Below are 27,287 nucleotides of genomic sequence, written 5' to 3'. Positions count from 1 at the left end.
CCTCTACATATGTCAGGTATAGAGACTGCTATTATTCTCCCAAGCTGGGAAGGGGCAGCTTCAATACTGGCAAGCAGCAGGCTCCAAATGCAAAACCATGGCACTGGAGCCAGCTAGACCTGGGCTGCCCAACCCAACAGCCACCGGCCATACACGGATACTGAGCACTTCGATTATATTATACTGTAAATATAAAATACACCCTGGATCCCAAAAATGAAGTATGGAACAAAAAAGAATGCAAAATATCTCAACAATTTTTATACTGATGGTAGAATATCATGAATATAAATAACAAAATTAACAGCACTGAATTATGTATTTGTAGTTAAAAGAGGAAATTTTAGGTTGTATATGGTTCTAGAATTTAAAAGGTTTTAAAATCCATAGAGCTGTAAAACACAGTGAACCCTAAGTTAAACCATGGTCTACAGTTAATAATGCAATTATAAAAATGTGTTGTCATCAACTGTCACAGATGTTCCACACCAATGCAAGGTGTTAACAACAGGATGGTATATGGGAATCCTGTATTTTATGCATGATTGTACTGTAACCCACAACCTCTCTAAGAAAAAAAGAAAAACATGGTAATCTTTTGGATATACTGGATTAAATAAAATGTTATTAAAATTAATTTCATGTTTCTTTCTACCTTTTTAACGTGGCTACTAGAAAAATTTTAATTATATATGTGGCTTGTATTATATTTTTATTGGGCAGCAATAAGCTACCTTCTGACTCACAAATTTGCTCTGCCAGTTACCTACTTTGGGCAAGTCATTGCATCTCTGAGCCTGAGCTTCTATAGGAATAAAATGGAGATAAGAGCGCTCAAAGGAGATAACGTACAGAGTTCTTAACACAACGCCTGGTAGTTGGAAGCATAATAAATCTATTAATAATTCATTTAATTCAGCAAATATTTGAGTACCTTCCATGTGTTAGACATCATAAGTAAGACAAACAATGCCTGCCGTCATAAAGCACACTTTCTGAGAAAGACAGTAATTAAAATAAATACATGGAAACACCCACTATGTTATGTGACATATGGGGTACAAATGGCAGACAAGTGGAGTGGAGGGAGACAGGAGAGAGGGTGCAGTTTTAAGCAGCATGGTCAGAAAAGCCTCAATGAGCAAAGCACTGAAGCACAGACCTAACTGTTATTTTCATGCATTATCAGCATCAAAAAGTATTAGCCAAAGGTGTTCACGGTTTCTTTTTTGAGTGGCAAAAAATGCTCTAAAATTGATTCTGGTGATGGATGCACAACTCTGTGAACACACAAAGCCACTGAATTGTACACTTTGAAGGGCAAACTGTGAGGTATGTGAATTAAATCTCAATAAAGCTGTTAAATAAAAATTAAAAAAAAAAAAAAAAGTACTAGCCAAAGGTTTATTGAGACATAACTGCACCAGATTCTTCATAGAGTGGGCTGGAAAATTGTTCCCTGTGATAAAGAAATGTTTGTAAATCTGACAGGCGGTACACAGTGTAAGTTAAGGCACAGCATGCCGCACACATCAGCTGTAGTGCCTGCCCCTCTTCTTCCAGCCCCTGTGGAGGTAGAAGTCTTGGGAAATCCCGTTCTAGATCACAGGCCTCAGCTGGCTGGACAGGGCAGGCACCAGACCCCAGGGCGGCCAGGGGACACGCTGGCTAGTGACCTCCCAGGGCCAGGCCTGAGGACCTCTTGCCAAACAAAGAAAACAGGGGACTAGCTGGGCCAGCCAGCTTCTCCTAGGAACATGACTTAAGAATCAGGTGTGTACCTCTGGAGGATGTGATCAGGAAATACTCAGACAGACAGCACTGGATGATGTGACTAAGAGAACACTCAGAGCAGAGGCCCCTGAGTAAGACAAAGTTATGAGGAAGCAGAAACTGAAAACAAACAGAAGCTCTCAGTACTACTGAGGATAGAAAGGTGGTAAAGGGCAATCAAGAAGATGGACACGGAGCAGCAGAGGCTGGGAAGAACAGCTGCATTACAGGCACCTTCTGCTCCAAACTAGACTGCCCTGTGCTTCTGGTGAATTTCTAGTTCTGCTCTCTAATTTTCTCAAACTCTGCTAAGTTGAAAACATCTTTTACTTAGATTTTTCATAATCTAAATGCTATCTTCCCATTTGGCATCACTCATTTCCCTCTCTGTCTGTCCTTCCAGTTGTACCCCCCAGACCGAGCCCATGGCTGCTTCCCTCACGGTAAGGAGGGCAGCCTCCAACAGGCCATCCTGGCTCCAGCTCTCTCTGCTCCAACACAGGAGAACCTGATTTTTTCCCTTGAACAGCATATTTCCATATTCTGCTCCGAAACTTCAAATACTCCCTAGTTCTAGCCATTTGGGTCTCAACTTATTTCTAAGCTCACCCTTCCTACAGGCCTGAATATTTCCCACCACTGGCTAAATAACCCTGCATACTCGAGCTGCTCCCTAATCCAAAAACTGCTCCCCGCAACCCACCCTCCCAGCATCCATTCCACCTTCTCCATGGAGGGTTTTTCATTACACTCAGTATCTATGAATGTCCCCCTACTTATAATTTGATGAGAAAACACAGCACTTAATATTACAGAATCTTTTGCATGTTTTATATTTCTATAACTAGATTATATATTCTGAGACAGCATATTTTACTTTACTATCTCCCCTTCCTGCCTCCTGACAACAATCACAAGACATTTCACAGCAAGAGCACTCAGTGAAGACCCGTTGATTGACTAACTGAGGTAAAGAGGTGAAACACAATTAAGATCCTCACCTCTAGAATCTTTAGCTGCTTCTGGTAGATCCAGAAATTGGTTCATTCAACAACCATTCCGATCTTCTTTTCCCTTGCCTTACTCTACAACAAAGGCTGGCCCACAGGCAACCCTTTCTAGACTCCCATGCAGCCAGGGGAAGCATACAGAAACTGGCCAATGAACATAAGCAGAAGCCAACAGGAGATTCCTGGGAAAGCCTCTGATGAAGACCTTTCCTCCCATCTTCTTCCTCCTTCCCCACCCAGACCCCCCAAAAATGGGTGAAATGGTCACCCACAATGAAGGAAAGGTCAAAAGCTTTGCAAAATCCTCAGCCCTGACAACTGGCCAGCAGTCACCTACTGTTGACTTATGATGTGAGGAAAAAAATGGAAATGATTGTCAACTCTATCAAGTCACTGTCAAATAGCTTTTCTATAATATATAGCCAGTCACTACACTCAAGACATGAGTGCGATAAATAATGCAATATAAATCAAAACAACCCAATTTTTAAAATGGGCAGAAGACTTGAAAACTACAAGTATTGGAGAGGATGCCAAGAAATAGGAACACTCATTCATTATAAAATGGTGCAGCCGCTGTGGAAGATGGCTTGGCGGTTTCTCCGAAAGTTAAGTATAGAATTATCACATGGCCCAGCAATCCCACTACTAGATATATACCCAAAAGAAATGAAAACAGGGACTTTTCACACTGATGTTCATAGTGGCATTATTCACAATTGCCAAAAGACAGAAGCAACCCAAATGCCCATCAACTGATGAGTGGATAAACAAAATCTGGTATAAACATACAAGGGAATATTATTCAGCTGTAAAAAAAAGAATTAAGTTCTGATACCTGCAAGAACACAGATGAAACCTGAAGACAGCATGTTGAATGAAATAAGCCAGATACCAAAGGGCAAATATTGTATGATTTCACTGGTACAAAATACTTAGAATAAGCAATCTCATAGAGTAAGAATCTAGAATATAGGTTGCCAGGGGAAGGGACTAGGATTAGGGAATAGGAAATTAAGGTTTAAAATATACAGTGTTCCTATTTGGAACAATGGAAATATTTTGGTAATGCACGGTGGTGACGGTAACACATTGTGAAAGTAAACAGCATTGAAGTATATATCTGAATGTAGTTAAAAGGGGAAGTGTTAGGTTGTACATATGGTAACAGAGTAAAAATTTTTTAAAAAATCCATGGAACTGTACTTTATAAACAGTGAACCCTATGTTAAACCATGGTCTATGGTTTATAATACAATTTAAAAATGTGCTTTCATCAGTTGTAAGAAATGTTCCAACCTAACACAAGGTGTTAATAACAGGATGGTACATGGGAATCCTGTATTTTATGCATGATTGTTCCACAAACCCACAACTTCTCTAATAAAGAACAAAAAGAAAAACAGAAAAGAAACTGTGTATCAAAAAATCCTTTAAATATCCTAACCAATAAAGTAAAATAAAACCAAATATATATATATTTAATCAGGAGCTTGCCAAAGGAAAGCCCAATGATGGTGTTTTCAAAAACAGCCTTCCTCTTTCTCTTTGATAACATGTCACTGATATTCCTATAGCCAGGGTCCTTCCTGTTTACAAACAGTCAAATGGAATAGAATGCCCTGCAAGTTTCTAGAAATTAAATGGGAAGAGATGCCATGAATAAAGAACTTCCAGACTGAGCTTATCCCAAGAACTGATTATGTAAGAAAAAAATGTTAAGTAAAATTTGTGACATTTTGTTCTTCTTAAAATAACAAATACTGCAAATGTTACAGCTTCGGTTTTGCTTCAGTTATAAGTTTGTTTTTATTTTATCATTACTGTGGGAATTTTTTCAAGATGCCATTTTGAAGGAATTTTAATATTCCTTCAGGGACCGTCTTCTGTTGTAAAATCTAACAAAAGAATGCACAATTTAACATTGTAGCAAAATCACTATTTTTGTCTTTTTCCTCTTATTGTTCTTTATGTGAAAGAAATTTTAAAATACCTTACCTTTATTTGTGTACAACAGTGAAAGTTCCTCCACACTACTTCTCTCCATATGGAAAAAGACTAAAGAAAAATTTGTATACCTCTTTTAGACTATTAAATATAAGCAATTGAGGAATGACAATAGAAATTCAACCAAAAAAATAAATAAATAAACCACTGACAACAACCACTCTGAGCTTTTTTTTCCATATGGGGGCAGATTGGGGTGTCTCAGAAGTATCTGAATGTCCCTGCAACTATGACCCAACTCCTCCTAGGCCTGTCTTCACTCTCCAAAGATTTGCCAACTCAATTGAGGCCAAAATAACTTGCTAAACAGAAACTAGGTCCTCTCACCTCCTGAGCATTATGACTTTGATCGTTTTCATCAGATATAAAGTACTTAGCAGGAATTTGCAAAAAAAAAAAAAAAAAAAAAGCTGAGATAGCAACATACCGGGTGCAAAATTACAAAAGGCCCTTTCCATCCTACATAACAGACCTGGGAACAAGACACAAATCAAGGGCCCTGGATTCCCTCACAATCTTTATCTGCTTTTCTACTCGAGTTGCCCAACCTCTCCAGGATCCAGGCTACCAATCCAACATTCCAGAAGGCAGACCTACTCAACAAGTATGTATTCTAAATCTGTGCACCAGACACTGTTCTAGGCACTAGCACTGGATGAAGCAAAGCCTGTGCCCTCAAGGGGACAGCCTACTGGGATCTGGAACACTTGCAAGGTGGGGGAGGCTATCAAAGTTTTCAGGAATGTGAGATCTTCAATGGACCAGTAAAAGCAGATGAACAGAAGCACTAAACTGTCCCATCATCTGTGTTCAATTCAGTTTCTTTACTTTAACTTCAAATTATGCAGCTCTCAGTCATGTGAATGATTATTAAATGGTAACAGTCCCATTATTTCCTCTCATCCACAGATAAATTTTCAACATACCTAAATATTATATGGGCATCATGAAAACAGTTTCAAAGGGGGAAAAAAATCAACCTGCAAAATATTGTTTCCTGTTGTACTTCATTAATATTGCAAACACATGGAGAAAATGACTTCAGTGTAAACCTAACATCACAAATGAGCTTCATGAAACCAATAGATGGAACAAAGCACATATCTAAGTGGCCACCCAGGGCATGTTTTCTCATCTCTGTGAGGAAGTTAGGCTAAATCGACAAACCCTTCCTGTGCCACAGCAGAAGTCAGGAGGCCAGTATTTTAATTGCAGCCTTCTGTGCGGAAACTGGACTTAATAAAGTCAATATTTTTTAGATAAACACAAATACTTTAAAATTGACTACAAGATCTTAACTGATACTGTCCTATGACTTTGCCATATGATTTTGGACAAAATGCTTAACCTTCTGGATAGCAGGTAAATTGGGAGAAAATTTATTTCAGGGTAAACGTATCTAGAAGATTATCATCACCAAAAAGAGAATAGCTATTGTCCCTGAAGAAATACAATGGCAACAATTAGGGGACATGAAATCAGCCAATTTAACCAAGGATCCAGACTGGCATGCATAGCATAGCATCCATTCTGCAAAGTAAAGAAAAGTATTTTCTTAATAAGGAGATAAATTATACAGGCCTTTGCTCATTAGTGATAACCATGTAGGCTGAATATGGCAATATCATCAGGCCATCAATACAGATCAAACCCATGTGCCCTTTGCATTATTGTCAACGTTACTTTAAATTCTGCACTGGTTTAAAGCAAACGACAGTTTTTTGTTTTGTTTTTTGTTTTGTTTTGTTTTTAAATAATACAAGTAGAATAGTGTAGCCACTTACTCCAGAGCATCTGAAAATTACTTCCTTTCCCTTGTCTTATAATACAGTTTAAAGGAAGTTTCTATGGCTTCATGGAAGGAAATCTGTCGACTCCCTAAAGCAATAATTCTGCAGACAGCAGAACATTATAATCCATTGCTTTACACAAGCTAATACCCCAAATAGGTTTATGAAATGCCATATCACTGGCACTAATGTACGCTCTTCTGAAAACTAAAGGTTTCTGAGAGTCTGTAACTGAGCCCAGCAGGGGCCATCACTTTCTAGATGAGTACTCCTGAACAAGCAACTTAACCTTTCTAAACCCTGGTTCCTAAGTTGCAAAATGCAATTTACTATGAGAGTATCTACCTCACTGGATGGCTGTGAGAAGTAGATGCTAATTAGGTGAACATCAAGCCAATTAAAACAAAATCTAACATGTTTAATTTAAGCTTAACAGTGGTCTATCCACTGCTGTTTTAAATTGAAGTTATTTTATATGCTCCTTCATTTAAATAAGTCCAGCAAATAAAAATAGATATTCACATTTAAAAAAAGATAGATTAGGAGATGATATTGGGAGATGACTATTCACTTTAAAGGAATCACCACCTATCCCTCTTAAATAGCATAGTTTAGTTACACCCAAACTATTATTAGATTACACACACACACACTCTTCAAAAATTAATGATGCAGAGAAAGAATAACTGGACTAAAATAACTTGAAAATGATCACACATTAAAAAAAAAAGTGTGTGCACACACACACACACACACACATAAGTAAACTTTAAAATGTAAGCCCACAGAGCTGAGTATTCTACTCTAACTGTTGTTGTTGATAAACTCTTTAGAGTTTTGGTGCACACGTATTCATTAAACTGACACCACAATCTAGAAGAGAATCACCACAATCTAGAAGAGAATCACCATCCTCACTCTAAAGTGCCCCTCCAACACCCTCCAAGAGGTCAACTGCTCACTGATGTGCCAGCTTCCACCAAGCAACCAACTCCCTCCCCCATCCTTTCCATTTTGTTATCACTGCATACAGTTGCTGAGGAAATGCATTGACTCAATACTACAGTTTCAGCTTGAAAGCTTTTAAAATGAAAATTTCAAAGTCACAAAATTTAAAGGTCGTTACAAAGTTGCCTCTGTTTTCTGGACAAAGAAGCACTTCTTAAAACCTTTTCACTCTAGGATCGTCAAGATAAGTCAATTGTGCAGACACCCCAGTGGACACTGCCAAAAGGCAATGAACCATCTTATAGCAAACAAAAAACTGTTAACTGTGGTTAAATGATACATCCTGCTTCTGAATATACGACTGTTCATCAACAGATTAATTTGCATAGCCATACAAGGCTTTTAAGCAACAATGCTTAAGACATTAAAGTCAATTCTAAAAGATTTCAGAAGCTACCTAATAAATACTGAAAGTAGCAATCTCAATTCCCCTAGGCTTTATCAATGAAAAGAAAATATTGGAAACAGCTTACTTTTAAATCTTTACTTCAGATACTATCCAGCACACACAATAAAATGGGCACGAGGAAAATATTCCCAGAGACTATACAGAATTTCAGAAGAAAATAAAATTGTTTAGGCAACTTTTCTAAATGCTCACAAAATTTCACAATTGATTTTAAAATTAAAATTAAGCCAGGAATACATAAAATCAGCAAAAATCCATTCAAATTTCTGTTCAAGAAAAGTTCTGTTCAGAAGGAAAAAGAACGTAAGATTACTCAATCCACTCTGCTGGATGAATTATACTCAAAAATATCTGTTTTTCTTAACAATTCTTTGATTCTCCAAAAATAAATGGGAGCATTGTCAGTGTCAACATTTAAATTAAGTCAGTAAATCACTATTCAAATTTTTAAAATATTTCATTTAACAATAAGAAGTTAAAATGTTATAAACTATTTCAACATAAGTTTTTCCCCACACTGTCAAAAAAAGAATCACGGCTGCTCCACACTTCATTGGTTAAATACTATAGATACAGATACTAACCACCTCATTCTATCAAAAACCTTGACCTTGTATCCGAGCAAGTTGCACACACCAGAATCTTCATTCCCCTCTCATCTTCACCCCTCTCACCTCTCTTCTGGTTAAAATTAACTAGTCATTCAACAGGGAAATATAGAAGACATACTTTTTTTTACTTGGTAGCTTCATATAGTCCTCTTTTGTTTGCTACCCACAGCCCGCCCCTAGGCCCAAACCAAAAGAGGTCTAGTAAAGTCACTTACAAAAAATGCAAGTTTTCCACCACTGACTTTTTTTGTTTCTATTTTCTACATATTCCTTTGAGTGTTGGTGTCCTGTCCAGGCAGATACTCACTTGCTGCATGACCCAAGCTGCCCAAAGTGTACCATCTACCCACGAGGTCATGGTGACTGGTCTAGGCTGGGCAAGCAACCCAGGGCTGATGGGCACTTAGATGAGACAACCACACATACGAGTTCCCTCAGGACAGTCCTAGTTATGCCTGTTGTCCTGACAACAAAAGTATTCTACTTATATCCAGAACAAGCAAATTCATAGCCACAGATAGTTAGATTGGAGGGTACCAAGGGCTGGTGGGAAGGGGAGGATGGAGTTATTGCTTCATGGGTACAGAATTTCTGTTTAGGGTAACGAAAAGGCTTGGATACTGGATGGTGTTGACGGTAGCACAACATGGTGAATGTAATTAAAGGAACTGAATTGTACACTTAAAATGGCTAAGATGACAAATTTTGTAACAATCAGTAATGCCTCCAGACAGTGCCAAGTGTCGCCTGGGGGACAAAAACTGCTCATTTGAAAACCAATGCTCTAGGGGAAAGGAAGGCACTGTTCTTCCAGATTCACAGAGTAAGAAGTAAAATGTAAAATGAAGCTACAGCTACCATGCAAAGAGTGCCAATCTGAAAGTGAAGCCAACTGAGGAAAATGCTGGATATGCAGAGAGAGATCTGAAAACATTGAGTCCTGGGCCTCGGGTGTATATAAAGCAAACCCCACTCCATAGACCTCACCCAATGAGCCCCAAAATTCCCTTCTTTGCTTCAACTAGTTTTAGTAGGGTTTCTCTCACTTGCAACTAGAGGAAATGTATGAGGATATAAAGTATGTTTATTAAAAAAGATTTTCAAACAATCTAAAAAAAAAAAAAGTTTCAGATTAATTCTAAATTTCATCCTTCCAAATGCCTCCCAGAAAAATGGATCACCAACTCTTGCTTTAGGGACATCAGCAATGAAATTCTCCACTGAAGTCTAAGAATCCCTCCCTTCAAAGAACCTGAAAGTCTCCCGTTTCAATTTCGGAAGGCATGCTGGGTGACCAGCTCCAGGACAGTCAGTGCAGCACGGCACAGAAGGAAAAGAAGAGTTAATCGCCATTGTATTTGAAGAATTACAGTAATCCATTTTTTTTTCAAAGAAAGCATTTCTTTCTTTTAGAAACTGTTTCTTAGACTAGTTAGAACCTAAGCAGTTACTGAGAAAAGAGGAGGAAAAGCTATTTTTAGATCATAGACTATTACAATTTTTATTTTATAAATTCTATTCCTCCTCTTCTCAAGGGAAAAAAAGGCAGGAAACTGAAGTCCTAGAGCTTCCCAGATGTTGCCAGAGGCATTTTCTTCACTGTAAACAGCAAAATGAAACCAGCATGAAGTCATATATTCATTAATCAGAAAAAGAATGTAGAGAGAAGGATTAAAACAGAATTAATTACTGAAAAGTGTCGTCTTGCCTCATACCTTACAGAGAAAAATAAATCCATTAGTTGATAATTTCCTCAATGTCCTGCCACAAATCCATACAAATTTAGCTGTGTGTGCAACCATCATTTCCACTCCTTCCCTTTAAATAAATGAAGGTTGTGTCTCTCCACCTGAAATCTGGATCCATCTCCATCTATATTAGTAAGCACTTTGTACCATGAATCTTCACTCTCCTGCTCTGTTGGATACTTAGAGCGGCATGTTCAAATCTCTCCTATTAACCAAATAATTTGGAAGACCTGCCTCTACCACCAACTCATTTCTTTTATTCCCAGTCTCTTCTCCACTGATTGCAATGGGGGTTCCCCCAGGCCGTGCCACTTAAAACCTCTCCCCCCCACTATTATCAATGATACTATCTTGCTAATGAAAGTCACTTGACCTCTCTGCATAGCATGACACTTGTCTACTCCAACTTTCTGAAACACTCTTTCTCCTTACCTTCTATGACCCTCTCCTGGTTTTCAATCACTCTCTCTGTCCTCTTTCTCTCTTTGGCACCATCCCCTTCCCCCCACCCCTGTCAATCATGTGTGTGTGTGTATGTGTGTGTGTGTGTGTGTGTCCCTCTTTCTTTCATCTCTCTCCCACTTTCTCTGGTGTGTGTGTGTATGTGTGTGTGTGTGTGTGTCCTCTATCATCTTCTCTCTGGTGTGTGTGTGTGTCTGTCTATCTTTCTCTCTCTCAATGGCTATTCCCTCTCAAGTCTCCTTCTCAAGCTATTCTATACATTCCTTAAAAGGTGATGTTCCTCGGGGTTTGCCCTAAACCACTTTACCTTCCAACTCCACATTCTCTCTCTGGGCGGGTCTCTTTTCACTATTAATCTCCAGCAACTAGCCCACAATAGGTGGAGTTCAATGACTTGGGCTGACACAGTTCCCCCTTTGTCGTAAGTGAAGTTATTACAGTAATGACTGAACAGATTTGAGGTTTTTTTCTATACTTACCAAACACATATATGGCCCAGTATGGTCCAGGCACTTTTCTAAATACTCTATAAATAACCAATTTAATCATAGCCACCTCTTCAGGAATAAAACTATTACCCACATTTTACAGAAAAGGAGACTGAGGCATGGAGAAGTTAATTTGCCCAAGGTCACATAGTGAGTCAGTCTGACTTCACTCATGATCTTTAATGACTTTGCTATGCTGCCTCTGACTTGCATTTCACAAAAGGAAAACAACACTGTCTGTCAGAGTGACAGAAGGACTATCTGCCAGATTCTCAAATAAAAGTAATGACATTTCAATGACACTCCACACCCTTCTGCTTTTGGCTTTGTCCCCAAAACTTTCAAGCAAAGAGCTGTAGAAATATGCTGTATTTCAACACACTATCACAGATGGTTTCTCCTATTTAATAAATGAAAGGCCTATTTCAACACTGTGCTTCAAAATACTGTTAGCTTAAAAGACAGAAAAGATAATGTGTCATTTCTACTGTCACTATTGGTAAAGCTGCAACTGTGCTCAAGTTCAACCAAAGGAACCTGGGATCCCTTTTAGTAATAACAACAACAATAATCACTTACCATGGTCCAAGCAGGGTTCTAAGATCTTTTAATATGTAATGTGAGGATTTACTAACACCACCCCATGATGTAGAGAGTTCTCACTAGCTCCATTTTACTAATTTAAAAACTTGAGCACCAAGGGGTTAAGTAGCCCATAGTTATACAACTAATAAGTGGTGGAGTCAATTTTATAGTCAGAGAGAAAAGCTCCCCCCCTCTTTTTTTTTTTTTTTTTTTTTTTTGTTTTTTAAGAGAGTATTAAATGCCATGTAGCCAGACCAAAGATGACACGGCCCGGCCAAACTGATTTCCTCCAGCACACAGCTCACCATGACTTGCAAGCAGATGGCAATGGAACGCATGCCTTAGCACCCCAGGACAGACAGTGCCTGTGGGTGAACAGGTCAGCAAGGAAGGAGAAATCACACTCACCACTGAAATATTAAGTGGCACAGGATTAACATCTTCCTCAGGAAACACAGGGCAGAAATTCTGGTTCGACCAGGGAGTCAGGCCTAGCAGAGGTCACATCAACATGGGGTGTGATTCCAGCCCATCTCGGCATTCAAAGAGATGCTCACCTCTAGAATGTAAAGTGTCAGGGGTTTTTTCTGCGTGTGTGCAAGCAGGTGCATGCGCATGCATGCGTTTAAAGATGTCAGGGCTTTATCAACACAAAAGCACTCCCTTGGCCAGATCTGTAAACTATATTCCCATATTAGGATCATGAAATAAAGCAGGCTGTGGCTCCTGTTTGTTTTGAGGCTTACCACAAGATACCAACCAACCCCTGCCTAAAAATCGCATGCATCTGACCTAACTGGATTGGCAGTTACCAAAATTCATGTGCACTATGTTTATGAACATGAACATACTTCCCTTGAAATTCTAACATTAGAAGTCTAATTTCAATAAAGCAAAAGCAAATTTTTTTTTATTGAATCAGATAAGTTATTCTCATAATCCTGAAATTTAAACTGGCTTTCTCTGATTCTCCACACCGAGCTAACATAAAATATTGAAAAGAAAAATTATTAAATGTCTTCAAGATTCATGGATTCATTATTTATTGTTTTTAATTAAAGCTAGTGTTTCAAAAGTTTATAAATCTAATTACAATAAGGCTTTCATACTGAATAAATTCTCTAAATATATTTGTTTCACAAAAAAATGCATGGATATAAGATACATTATATAACAATTAGCAAGTTTTTTTGAATGTCACTTGTGGGAAAAGGAAGGCTGAACTAAATGAAAGATCTATATGGATGACATTCACAAATATATTGCCAAAGGGAAAAAAGAAGTTGAAGAATATAGTATGAAACCATTATTTAAAGTCTAAAAACATGCAAAGCATACATTATTTAGGGATGTGTGCCTATATATTGAGATGCCTGGAAATAATAAACAGCAGATTTTAGGCAGCTGCTACCTCTTAGGGAGAAGGAGGGGGTTGCTACTGGGGAGAAGTATACAAGGAATATTTACTTCTCAAGCAAGAGGCAAGACCATAGATGTTTATGAGATTAAATGTCTAAAATATCTCAAATTTTTTAAAGGAAAAAACCTGAATACAAAAAGACGGTAACAAAGAAAAATTTTTCTCTAGTAAAGAGTGGGACAAAGAATAGGGAGGGAAGGAAGGCATAATGGAGAGGGAAAGGTGGAGATTTAAAGAGCAACAAGAAACTAAGAGATTGAGACTGGGAAGAGGAGGAAATAGTTTTTGTGTTTTTTTGGTTTGGTTTTTTTTTTTTTTGAGTAGAGATCTTTACATAGCAATAGATCCTAAATCAACCCAGTCTCTGGATGTCTACATTTATAAACAAATTACCAGTCAGTTTTACTTGCAATAATGATCACAGGGGCCTTAAAATTCATCAAATTTTAAATCATGGTCATTATGCTGAGATAAGAATATTCTCCTAACTAGATCATCAAATAAACAGACATTCCAGATAACAAGATTTATCATAACTTCCCCAGCAGAAGACTTGTGGTTACACCCATTTAGGGAGATAGTGTAATATTGTGATTAAGGGTTTTGGAGTCAGACAAACCCAGGTTCACAGTCCAGCTATGACAAATTATGTGATTTGGGCAAGCTAGTAACCTCTCTAAATTCAGTTTCCTAATCTGCAAAATGGTGTAAATAATAATACATCCCATAAAGTAATTCTTAACTTTAAACAACATCTGTGCTGAATCAGCACAAAATAATGCAAATTGTAAATGCCTAAAATTGATAAATTTTATTGCTTAACACTGATAAATGCTAGTAAAATTAATTATACACATTTTAAATAACAAAAAACATTTTTCAAACATAATTTATAATTGCCTATATGCCTCTGTTATGTAATTCTGTTACAAGTAACTTAGTAAAACATCCAAGACACCCTCAATCAGAATTATAATCTAAAAATTTCTAAATCCTCTCCTACGAATTCTGAAATAAAGCCAAGTTGATGAGACATGTTTTCTTTCAACAAGATGTAAAAAGTCAATGGCAACACAAGACAATACTGAATCCCACAAAACATTTTAACAGTTAAGTTTCTTACATGGACTTTCATGGAACTGATAAAAGACACCATGTTTTATTTACTGTGGGCAAACATAAACAATTTACCTATTCATTGCTACACAGTCAACAATCACTTAAAGCAGGCTTTCTGGTAACCTAGGAGACTACACAGTATTTGAGTTTCTTTCATAATTCCTGCCTCTTCTGCAATGCAAAGAACAAAATCAGAAGGTGATAACTATTGGAGTCGGAGAATTCAAAACAGCTTCTTTGGGAATTTGTCCAGGGACCTTTGAGGATTCTTTCATAGAGAATTAGGATTACATAATAGCTCTTAGGTATGTCTCTTTCACTGTTTTCTTTTTCTTATTGTGAATTTCCCATAGCAAATACAAGCATTGCCCATTAACTTGCTAGTGTTTCAAACATTTTAAATGCTGGACTTTCTTCAAAAAGTATCACTGCAATTTTTAAGTATGTTGTCATCTCAGTACCACCTTGAGCAGAGCTTTCTCTGTTATCTTCCCTTATTTTTCTAAGAGAAGTTGTATAGGCCCTCAATCTTGGGGCACGTCCCTGTGAAGCTTGCTGCTGCAAAGGAGAGACTGAGCCTACTTATAATTACGCCTAAGAGTCTCCCCCAGAGAACCTCTTTGTTGCTCAGATGTGGCTCATCTCTCTCTAAACCCACTCGGCAGGTGAACTCACTGCCTTCCCCTCCTGCCCCGGTGGGGCATGGCTCCAGGGGATGAGCCTGGACCCAGCATCTTGGGATTGAGAAAATCTTGATCACAAGGGGGAAGCGAAATGAAACAAAGTAAAATATCAGTGGCTGAGAGATTTCAAACGAGTTGAGAGGTCACTCTGGAGGTTATTCTTATGCACTATCTATATATCCCTCTTTAGTTTTTAGTGTATTGGAGTAGCTAGAAGGAAATACCTGAAACTGTCAAACTGTAACCCAGTAGCCTTGATTCTTGAAGACAACTGCCTAACTATGTAGTTTACAGTGTGACTGCGTGATTGTGAAAACCTTGTGACTCACACTCCCTGTGTCCAGAGTATGGACAGATGAGTAGAAAAATGGAGACAAAAACTAAATGGAAAAAAAGGTGGGATGAAAGGGATGAATGTTTTGGTTGTTCCTTTTAACTTTTTTTTTTTTTTTTTTTTTGGAGTAAGGAAAATGTTCAAAAGTTGATTCTGGTGATGAATGCACTAATATATGATGGTGATATGAATAGTTGGTTGTACACTGTGGATGACTAGGGTATGTGAATATATCTCAATAAAACTATTAAAAAAATAACAAAAGTTAAAAAAAATATGCTAAGTGAAAGAAACCAGATACAAAGTACAATATATTATATGATTAAATTTATATACAGTATAATTTTAAACAAATTTAGAGAGACAGAATTAGATCAGTAGATATGTAGGGCTGGGGAAGGTTAGAAGGATTGAGAGGTGACTGCTAAGGGGTTTAGAGTTTTTCTTTTTGGAGTAATGAAAATGTTCAAAAATTGATTGTGGTAATGAATGCACAACTTTGTGACTATACAAAAGCCACTGAATGGCCACATTGGATGGACTGTATGGTATGTGAATATCTCAATAAAACTGCTTTAAAAAAAAAAAAAGTTGTAGAATAGTGCAGAAAATACAAAGTTCCCCCTACACCGCCCTCATTATTAACACTTTGCATTAGTGTGATACCTTTGTTATAAAGGATAAAAGATTATAATTGTACTATTAACTATAGTCCCTGGTTTACATTAGGGTTCATTGTTTGTGTTCGACTCTTTCTTGCCAGTCCCCTGAATGAGAGGCTTGCTGCCTGAACCTCAGCTGGAAATAGCTTGCCAGATTTACAACAGCCTCCCTAACACCTTCTGCTTCTTCACATCTCTGAAACAAATAAATTCTGGAAAATATCTTCCCAAGATACCACTGAGTTCTGATTTCCAACTCCTTTCAAGACTTTCCAGTGTCCTGAACTGCATTCAAAATTTGGAAGCCTTTCCAGAGTTCGACAATTTTGTCCATCTTCTTGGTCACTGATGATGATGCAGACAAATATACTCGGGGTGGGGGTAGTTAAAAAGATTAGATAACTGGTCCAGGGGTCAGAGCAGTCATTTTCCAGGGAAGAAAATGGCCCTGACATTAGAAATCTATACCTGCAATTTAGATATTACACCATCATAATTATTAACCTTGAGAGTTTATTCCAAGCACTCTACATGCATTAACACAATTAATCCAACTGGCAATCTTAAATGATAGGTACTGTTACAATCTCTGTTTTATATATGAGAGCATAGATACAGAGAGGCTAAGTAACTTGACCAAGGTTCCATTGCTAGTAGTCGCCTGAGCTAGATGTGGAACCAGAAAGAAGAGTACCTGATTCTATGCTTTTAATCTTCTATACATCACTGTCTCATCAGCTAATTTAAAGATTAAACACAAAATACCCTTCTCTCTCTGAGTCTGCTTCCTCCTCCAAAGCAGATGACGCCTCCTGGTCTCCCAAGCCACCCAACAAAAAGGAGGTGGTCAAAGGACCCCTAGCTGACCGCAGGACAAGGAAAAGACAAAGTGTCAGAAAGATTCTGAGAACATAAGAGGACTGACTGGCCTGTGAAACATTCTAAGCAAACGCAGCTTGGCCTGCAGAGAGCCCTAAATAGCAATCACTCTAAACAGTCCAGACCACCTGCAGTGAGTAAAGCGTTTAAGGCTGAGGTCTGACTGTAATCATTTCACAGCAAGTCTATGTTCACGCTGGATATTGGCCTAGTGCAGTAAACCACTGTGAGTTTAACATTTATCCCAGGTGATGCCCCAAACTGTACAGTGTCCGTGGTGATTTCGTGGTGATTTCCACTCAGGAGGAAATTACACTGTAATTTCTTGGCTTTTGCAAAAAGCACGTTAATATCTATACCTCTCTAAAGTCCAGTTAATGAGAGCATCAGCATCAGATTTTACAATTCAACCAACCCATCAAAACTAAGGTGTTAAGTAGGAGAAAACCCTGCTCAATTTGGCTTACATCATTTATCAAGCCATCCAGAGGTGGGCTGCAGGCACAGAATCAGCCATGGTCCCCAGGATGGCATCAAGAACTCCGATTCAGCCAGCCCTCCACTCCTTTCTCTCAGGCTGGCTCTGCTCACCATCCCAAGATGGCAGTGGCAAGTCCCAGGCACCACAACCAGACAGCACAGCGGGCGAACAGTACCAGCTCTTCTTGAGTCTCCTTAGATGAAAGGAAACCTTTTCCTGAAGTCTCCAGCAGACTTCCCATCCTGTCTCCTTAGTTGGAGTCGAGATACATCCTTGTTCTCAAACCTATTGGCAGACCAGCAACTGGGTTTACCATAAACTGAGCGAGAGCTCTGTGGTTTTCAAACCTGCTTGCGCATGTCTTTTTTTGCAGCTCCCTACGTGATTCGAAAGGGCAGCGAGGATTGAGAACCACTGACTGAGACTAATTTGAATTTCCCCTAATCACCTTCCCCTGACTCACTAGAAGAAGGATGCAGACACCTGAAAATAATCTGGATTTTTGTCGGGGGGGGGAGGTGAGGGGGAGTCCTCACAGCCACTTGACATTTGTGCTTTTGAAAACACTTTTATAGTATTATATTCAATCTTCAACATTGCTGCAGCAATCCCGTTTCACAAATAAGGACAACAAGGCTTACGTTCACAAAGAAGTAAAATTCTTTTACCCCTTCCAAATCTCTGCATGTCTCAATACAATGGCAACTTGCAAAATTTCCCCAGGAGGAATTTCCATAAGAACCATTTCTCTGAAACCAGAAACACAGAGAGCAAAAGGGAACTTTTATGTTGTCCCGAGGAAGACAGGAGGAGTTCAAGTCCTGACTCCTCCACTAACAAAGTCTCTTACATACAGCTTGACACACACTGACAGACACACACACAATGCTAGAGGATGTGTTTCTGAAAAAGCATTTTACAGAGCCACGTAATTGCTTAATAAATGTAAATGCTATTTGTTTTAAAATATACATATATACTTCCCTCTAGAATAGAGTATATTTTTCTCAAGAACACCTAATATAAAATTTATAAGAGAAGCATATATGGCTTATCGGTGTTTCTGATAAATGTGCTATATTATTGTATGAATCATAACCATCTGAAACTAGGTAGCCATCACATGAAAGGCCGGCAAAAGTATAAATTGTATTGAAAAAGGACACTAATTATTCTAGGAAAGTAAAAGGACTTAAAAAGCCATTTTGAACAAAGAATCCATTGAATTCAGTAACTAATCTCCAAATCCACCACACCAGTCAATGACCCTCAAGTCTTCTCTCCTCCCTACCCTCACAGTCACCTCCAAATTCACCCCACACACAGTCTCTAAACCTTCTCTTTCCCATATGTCACCCTTCTGCTGAAAACCTTCAGGATAAAGTCAACATTCCCAACCTCGCTTTTATGGCCCACCATAATCTGAAAGCAACCTTTCCATTCATCCCATTTTACTCCACAAGATGAAATCTCTATTCCAGTCAAACTGGTGTCCTCCTCTTCCACAAAAACTGGTGCTATGCTGGTTTCTTCTCAGCTGTTTCCAATCTGTCAAGGTTCGATTCCTTCCTTAAAACACCACTGAGTTCCAAAACATCCAGCAAACTTTCTCCACCCTAACCTAAAACAAACTCTTGTTCCTGGCAAAGTTAAAATACTTATCACTGAATTTTAGACCACTTAGCATTTAAAACAGTGCAGACAGAACAGGAGTTCAAAAATGTTCCCTGGATTGAACTGAATTCAACCAGGGAACCAATTTAGGACAAGAGCTTCTACGTTTTTACTTCTTTGTAGCTCAATCTCAATAATTAACAAACCATAGGTGCAAAATATTTGCTGGTTGCTAAATAATTGAACTCAGAAGTAAGCCTTCCGGTAGTACAGAACCTCCTCCAACTTCTTTAAATATTTATAGAATATTCAAAGCATCAAGACACAAAAATCTATAAATCCAACAATTATTGAGTGCATGCAAGGCACTTTTAAAGGGCAATTAAAAGCAAGAATCATTTAAAACACACAATTTTGAAAATGCATAAAATGCCAATTTTGCAAAATGAAAACGTAAAACATCTGGAAATACAAACAATCTGACCTAGTTGATTGTTATTCTCTCTGCATATGCTCTGCCTAATTTCCTGCCTTGACTTCCCTGACACTCAGATGTTATAGAAAGGTTCAACTGGTTAGGTATAGGACAGACCTGACCTATACTGCAATTTCAAATGACCCAAACAGGCAATTTCCAAATGTTGCAGAACAGTATTAATGCCTCTAAGAAGTAGGGCAGAAGAAACAGAATGCAAAAGAATTAAGTGACCTGCCCAACTATCATGTAGCGAGGTGCTAACAGTGAAGAAGAATTAAAGTTCTTAGCTTTTGATAGGGAACTTTATGGAGCAAGCTGGGCAAAAGCAGAATCTTCCCAACCAGCCAAAGGCATGTCATCTTATTCTGGGTGTGAGTTAATTAAACACAATGAGAAAAACACACTTTTCAATTACTCAAAAACAGAATTACAAATTATGTTTCTTATGGTAAAGGACAAAAATCAAAAAGAGTAAGATATCAATGCACAAATTCATGTCTACATTCTGGGAAAGAAGGCCCATAGCTGTCCCCCCAGATGCACTAGCTGCTGCGCAAACACGTGGCATGCATCCTGTTAGCAGAAGAGCAAGCATGCCATCACATAAATAGCTTTCTACCACTGGCAATCCAGCTTTACCATCTCTCTCCCCACCAGAGCCTCCTTCCTCATCTGCCTAGCTCCAAAGGGAGCAGCTACAGCCAGTAAGAGAGAAGGAGGAGAGAAGGCATACTCCTCCATGAGTGACAACAGTTAACACTAAACTACAGAAGGAAAAAGTCCTCTCCCTCATCCTCACCCCACACCCGCTCTGTGCACTTCTCCACCCCACCCTCCTTTCTACGCCCATCCCTACATATTTACAGCCCCTCCCTTCTTCCCACCCAACAAACATACCCCATACCAAGGGACTGGAGACTCACCAACCAAATAAGCCCACTAGTCACATGTTGCCAACAAAGTGACTCCCTATCCTGATTTTGCAACAGCAAAGAGGTCACAGGGCCAAAAGGAACCTTGGAGATCATCCAGGAAGTTGAGTGACTTGTTTCCAAAATTATAGGGAAGGTTCACAAGATTCTTCCCAATAAAATTTATTTCAACTCATTCATTAAATGACCATTTACTGGGCCAGGCACTGTGCTGGGTTTCTGGGACAGAATGTTTAACTTTTCCTTCATGCAAATGGGAGGGAGGGAGGAATGATATGAAGTATTTTTCCCAGAGGTGACGTCTACACAATGGGTAGACACACAAACTCCCAAGGCTGGGAATCACTGAATTGAGGAACTATGGAAATCAATAAAGGTCTAGTAATACAGACTTGTGAAGCTGAATACTGTGGTCTCCTGTCTGCTGTACATATGTATGCAGATCTTTTTTTTTTTTATCTTCATTTTATTGAGATATATTCACATACCACGCAGTCATACAAAACAAATCGTACTTTCGATTGTTTACAGTACCATTACATAGTTGTACATTCATCACCTAAATCAATCCCTGACACCTTCATTAGCACACACACAAAAATCACAAGAATAATAATTAGAGTGAAAAACAGCAATTGAAGTAAAAAAGAACACTGGGTACCTTTGTCTGTTTGTTTCCTTCCCCTATTTTTCTACTCATCCATCCATAAACTAGACAAAGTGGAGTGTGGTCCTTATGGCTTTCCCAATCCCATTGTCACCCCTCATAAGCTACATTTTTATACAACTGTCTTCAAGATTCATGGGTTCTGAGTTGTAGTTTGATAGTTTCAGGTATCCACCACCAGCTACCCCAATTCTTTGGAACCTAAAAAGGGTTGTCTAAAGTGTGCGTAAGAGTGCCCACCAGAGTGACCTCTCGGCAACTTTTTTTTTTTTTTTTTTAATTCAGTTTTATTGAAATATATTCACAAACCATACAGTCATCCATGGTACACAATCAACTGTTCACAGTATGATCATATAGTTATGCGTTCATCACCACAATCTATTTCTGAACATTTTCCTTACATCAGAAAGAATCAGAATAAGAATAAAAAATAAAAGCGAAAAGAGAATACCCAAACCATCCCCCCATCCCACCCTATTTGTCATTTAGTTTTTACTCCCATTTTTCTACTGATTTTTTTTCAATTTTTTAACTTTGTTTATCAAAAAATTAAAAACAAACAAGCAAACAACAACCAAAAAAACCCCACAACATTTCAAACAAAGCAATGGATTAAGGAAAACAAATAACCTAAAATAACTACTTTGCTTCCAATATGTTCCTACCATACCCCAAGAAAATTAACAAACCATGTCCAAACAGAGGAGTAAGAAAAACAAATAATCTAAAATAACTACATTGCTTCCAACATGTTCCTACCATACCCCAAGAAAATTAACAACCCCTAAGAAAATAAAGGAATAAGAGAAAAAAAAAAACCTAAAATAACTCTATTGCTTCCAACATGATCTTACTATATCCAAGAAAGTTTACAAACCATAATCATTCCTGAGCATTCCCATAACATTGAGATTACCCTCCATAGTTTATCTGTTCTTATTAGATTATCATTCCCCCTCCACTAATTGGTATCTCTAGGTCCCCTACATTCTACAGTAGAAAACATTGTACATTTTTCACAGAATTCACATTAGTGGTAACATACAATATCTCTCTTTTTGTGCCTGGCTTATTTTGCTCAGCATTATGTCTTTTTTTTTTTTTTTTTTAATCTTCATTTTATTGAGATATATTCATATACCACGCAGTCATACAAAACAAATCATACTTTCGATTGTTCACAGTACCATTACATAGTTGTACATTCATCACCCAAATCAATCCCTGACACCTTCATTAGCACACACACAAAAATAACAAGAATAATAATTAGAGTGAAAAAGAGCAATTGAAGTAAAAAAGAACACTGGGTACCTTTGTCTGTTTGTTTCCTTCCCCTATTTTTCTACTCATCCATTCATAAACTAGACAAAGTGGAGTGTGGTCCTTATGGCTTTCCCAATCCCATTGTCACCCCTCATAAGCTACATTTTTATACAACTATCTTCGAGATTCATGGGTTCTGGGTTGTAGTTTGATAGTTTCAGGCATCCACCACCAGCTACCCCAATTCTTTGGAACCTAAAAAGGGTTGTCTAAAGTGTGCGTAAGAGTGCCCACCAGAGTGACCTCTCGGCTCCTTTTGGAATCTCTCTGCCACTGAAGCTTTTAATAAGATCTTTTAATAAGATCTTTTAATAAGGGAGAAGAGGGAACACACAGGCCTCCACAGGGTCCCCAGGACATTCAGGCTGCCCAGCTCTTCCCTGGAGTTAACTCCTCCCTCCTTCCAGCAGGATCAACAACTCAAGAGTTTCAGCACGAATTTCAGCCCATCTCCCTCCTAGAAGACTCTTAACAATACTATCCCTATCTTTCCTATTTCTTCTGTGGCCACTTCCGAGCTTTCCAAAAGACAGAAAAGACCAGGGGAGGAAGGTATAAAGCTTGACAGGGGTGGAATTCCCTATCTGCAGGCAGTGCACGCCGTGGCCAGAGCAGGCTCTCCGTTCATCCTTGCAAGCACCGATCTTTGAACTCTCCTCAGCTCAGGAGGAGGGAAAGAATGTGCGGAAAGAAGCACAAAGCCCAGGTGGACTTTCTGGTTTGGCATAGTAAATGGCTCGAGACAAGACCGTCGACAAAGATCAGAAAATGAGACGGAAACGGTACGGCTAAAGGGATTCATGAAGAAGTCAACTCCAAGCAAGTTTCCCCAGGAAAGTTCTTTTGAGATATCACGAGACAAAACTAGCAAAGCTGATGCCTCTGATTTGTAGGAGACTGTCAACAGCTTTCGGGTTCAATAAGAGCCTGACTCTAAGCCGTGTGCGCCTTGGGTCGGTCCGGCCGGAACACCCGCACAAAGGGGCGCTCCGCAGCGGCCGAGCCGCGGCTCACGGAGCGCGCTCGCAGGCAGGGCTCCTCACTCCCGCCGCCGCAGAGGGGCAGAAGGGACTCACCACCGCCTGCCTGAGGGTGGAAAGACTCCAGGGCCTCCCGGGTTCCGAGCGACCCAGGCTGGTCCGGAATGAATCTCCGGTTCCTCCGATTGCAGGGCCCGAGCACTGCCTGGCACGGCCGCCAAGCCCGGGACCGTCGATCTCCCACCGGGAGAGGCTCCTCCTCCGGCCTCGCCACGCCGTAACCCGCCCGCGCCCGGGTCCCCCCGCCAGCCCCTCAAGCCGCCTCTTACTTTTAGTTGCAGCGATGAGGTTCTTCCCGTCCTTGATGAGTTCTTTGATGAACTTGTTAGTGCGCTCGAGCTCCGCTTCGTGGGCGCGGATCCTCTCCCTGAACCAAGGACTGTCGAGGTAGCAGTCGCTGAACTCCAAGGGCTGGAGCCCCATGACTGCAGCGGATCGCGCCTGGCGCGCAGAGCCGACCAACCCAGCGAGGCGCGCCCCGCGCTTAGCGCGAGCCGGGCTCCGAGGCCGCGGCCAGGTGCGGGGCGCGCAGGCAGAAAGCCCCAAAGAAGCTAGCAACCCGGGGCGCGCGGTGAACGCGGTGCACACATGCCCAGAGCAGCAAAGCCTCAGCGGGACGGAGGAGCTACTGGGGAGGCGAGCGAGAACCACGGTGCCTGGATCTAGACAACCTCCGCCAAACCTCCAGCGCCAGCAGCCCCGCCCCGCCCGGCCCCCGCGCCGCAGATCCTCCCCGAGGCGCGAGGCGGCCTGGCAGTCCCGCCCCGCCCGCCGCTCGCACCCCGCCCCGGGCGCTTCCCGGGCCCTGCCTGGGCTCGCCCCCTTCTTTTTCCTCCGCCGTCCTTCCCCCACCCCTCCTTCCTTCCCTCCCCCAGACGTCTCTTTCTTCTCTTCCCCACGCGCAGTGGCCCCTCCTCTTCCTTCCGAGGCTTCCTCGGTCTAGCATTTCTGCCCCGCGCGGTAACCCGCCGCTGTGTCGCGTGCTTCTCTCCTTTTCCTCGACTTTCCTCTTCGGCGTGACTCATGGACTGGGAAAAGGAAGGAGCGTCTTAATAGCAGTCTCTAATCTCAGGAGCCGAGCCACAGAACTCGGAGGCGGTCTGACGTGCTAAGGGAATGATTGACTCGTTTACCCTGGGACAAAGCCGGAGCTCTGAACAGACTACTCTGCGAGAGGCTCTCATGTTCCCCATTTAAAGTAAGCAGTGTCTCAAATCGCCGTTTTAGACTGAAAGTTTTCAAGGGCATGGAAAATTTTTTGGGTAACCCAACATATTCTACTACACTCTGATGCGTATCCACACTAAAGCCTCTAGATTTGGGAGAAAGGAGTGAGTGGCTAAACCACAGACAAGTTTTGTTGTTGTTGTTGTGTTCAACAGATTAAATTTGCTTGGGTAGGTAGAGGCGACCTTTATTATTTGAAAAATAACCACCAGTAGGTAGGTATACAAATGTCAGGTTATTTGTGGTTTTCACCGAGATGAGGGCGACAATCAAGTGAAAATTTGTGTCAACGCACGTCTAAAACCCTATTATTCCGTGTTCCGAAAAAGACTCAACTGTGTCCCCCAAAAATGTTATGACATTTAAAATTATACCTAAAAGAACCCGCAAAAAGTTCGATAGAGTAACTTTTCATAATAGCAACTGACAATTTATTGAGCGATTATTATGTGCCAGGCACAAACTAGGCACTCTGCATACATTTTTTCCTATTCATGTCATAGTAGGTTAGTAATGATGGCACTATCACCAAGAAACTTCAAAATCATTCTTTAAAACGTTCAGACTCTGAGCTGGATAATTAACAGTATGTTTCAACTCTGTGATTATATGGAGAGATATTGATTGTATACTTTGGATGGATTCTATGATGCATAAATAAAACTGTTTAAAAAAATCTGTTTGGACAATTTGCACTTAGAAGTGTAACGCTCGGGAACAAGTTAAATAAGCCTCCTACTCAAAAAGCTCTTTTGTTACAAAACAGCACCTTGAGTGGCTAACTCACAGATAAACATTATTACTTGGATATCCATCCTCCAGAGAGTTCAACATGTTTTACAAATAACTTTGGAACTTGAAAGCTGTAGTTCCTTCTAAAATCAGCAGGGAGCTGGAGTCTACAGAGAAGACAATAAAAGAGGCAAATAAAAGTGGGAAAGATACTTGAGAATAAAAGGGGTGTAAATGTACAGTTCTACGGTTCGAACCTAACAACAGAGCAAATCGCTGACAGGTACTTAATTCTCTGGGTAAAACTTATACTTTTCCTCATAAAGAGGGGCTGCTGGCAGTGCCTCAAGATGTTAAACATAGAGTTACCATATGACCCAGAAATGAAAACATGTTCACACAACAGCTTGAACACACTTATAGCAGCATTATTCATAACAGTCCAAAAAGTGGGAACAACCCAAATGTCCATCAGTTGATGAACAGATAAACAAAATGTGGCATATCCGTACAGTGTAATATTAATCTACAATAAAAAGGAATAAACTACTGATACATGCTACAATATGAATGAACCTTGAAAGCATTATGCTAAGTGAAAGAAGTCAGTCACAAAAGACCACATATTCTATAATGCCATTTGTATGATTAATTTATATGAAATATCCAGAATAGGCAAATCTATAGAGACAGAAGGTAGATTAATGGTTGCTAGGGACTGCTGGGGAGGAAAGAGAATGATTGCTAATGAGTAAGGGGTTTCTTTGGGGGATGTTTGAAAATATTTTAAACTTAGAATGTGATAATGGCTGCATGATTCTGTGAATACATTAAAACTCCAATTTAAATGGGGAATTTTGTAGTAGTGAATTCTATCTGAATAGAGAGGCAAAAAAAGAGAGGGAGGCTGCTCTAAAACTGCATCTCCTTCCTTAGAACTTTCCATAACCAATCATAAAAACTCAGGTTCATTCAGGGTAGCCAGTTTTTTGGATATTTGTAGCAAAACAAGTTAAAAACAACTTTACAACACAGTAAAAAAAAAAAAAATAGGTTACTTTTCACTTTACACGCTTACCTCAAACAGTGTTAAAGAGTAGATCGACTGCTCTAATAAAAATAAATAAATAAATGAAAAAGAGTAGATGGATATGAATCTTAATTCACTACTAAATAGGTCCATTGTAAACACCATGAGTGGAGTTGTCTAATCAGTTTAGTTTTATTCAGTTGCTCATTTTACAGGGCCTGGTAGCGATGGTCAGTAAATATGAAATAAATGAAAAGTATGACCAAGTGAGACACATTATGGCACACTGGAAAGATGGAAATTTAGGAGTAGAATGAACCTGAATCCTAGGCCCAGCTTCACTACTTAATATTTATGTGACCTTAGCAAAGGTAAATTTTCTCTAAACCTCAGATTCATCCTCCACGAAATGGCAATGATGGCATTGCAGCTGCAGGTGGATTGAGAAGATTTATGAAGTTGTGTCTAAAGTGCTGCTGAAAGCTATGATAATGAGGAGGAGGGTGGGCCAAAGAGCAAGAAGGAGGGAGGAGGAGATTAAGATGGAGGGGTGGAACTAGAGCCCCTTAAATCATAGCATTAAACCATGTAAGACAGATTTCAGTAAGAGTGGTCACAATGTAGATGCTATTGAGTTCCTAGGTCTTGTCTTCAGCTCATTAATTCATTCTTCCTGCAGATATTTGTTAAACTTCTATATGTGTTAAGCACCGTGCTAATTGCTGGTGATGCTGTGTGGGCTGGTTTGGATGTATCACGTCCTCCAAAA

The 27,287-nt window shown here is 39.7% G+C and overlaps 1 protein-coding gene across 2 annotated transcripts in view; it reads right to left on the bottom strand.

Annotated features, from left to right (window-relative positions):
• The window catches only part of ARHGAP10 (Rho GTPase activating protein 10), a 317,107-nt gene extending 292,891 nt beyond the window's left edge, over window positions 1–24,216 (bottom strand). For both annotated transcript variants that reach the window (XM_037830782.1, XM_037830783.1), the window contains exon 1: window positions 23,799–24,216. In XM_037830782.1, coding sequence (XP_037686710.1) covers window positions 23,799–23,952 — 154 coding nt within the window. In that variant the 5' untranslated portion in view covers window positions 23,953–24,216. The remainder of the gene's footprint in view (window positions 1–23,798) is intronic.
• Between the last annotated feature and the right edge of the window lie 3,071 nt (window positions 24,217–27,287).

The sequence above is a fragment of the Choloepus didactylus genome, chromosome 3, assembly GCF_015220235.1.
Source record: "Choloepus didactylus isolate mChoDid1 chromosome 3, mChoDid1.pri, whole genome shotgun sequence".
Taxonomy (NCBI): Eukaryota; Metazoa; Chordata; class Mammalia; order Pilosa; family Megalonychidae; genus Choloepus; species Choloepus didactylus.
This window is presented reverse-complemented; position numbering and strand designations above follow the sequence as displayed.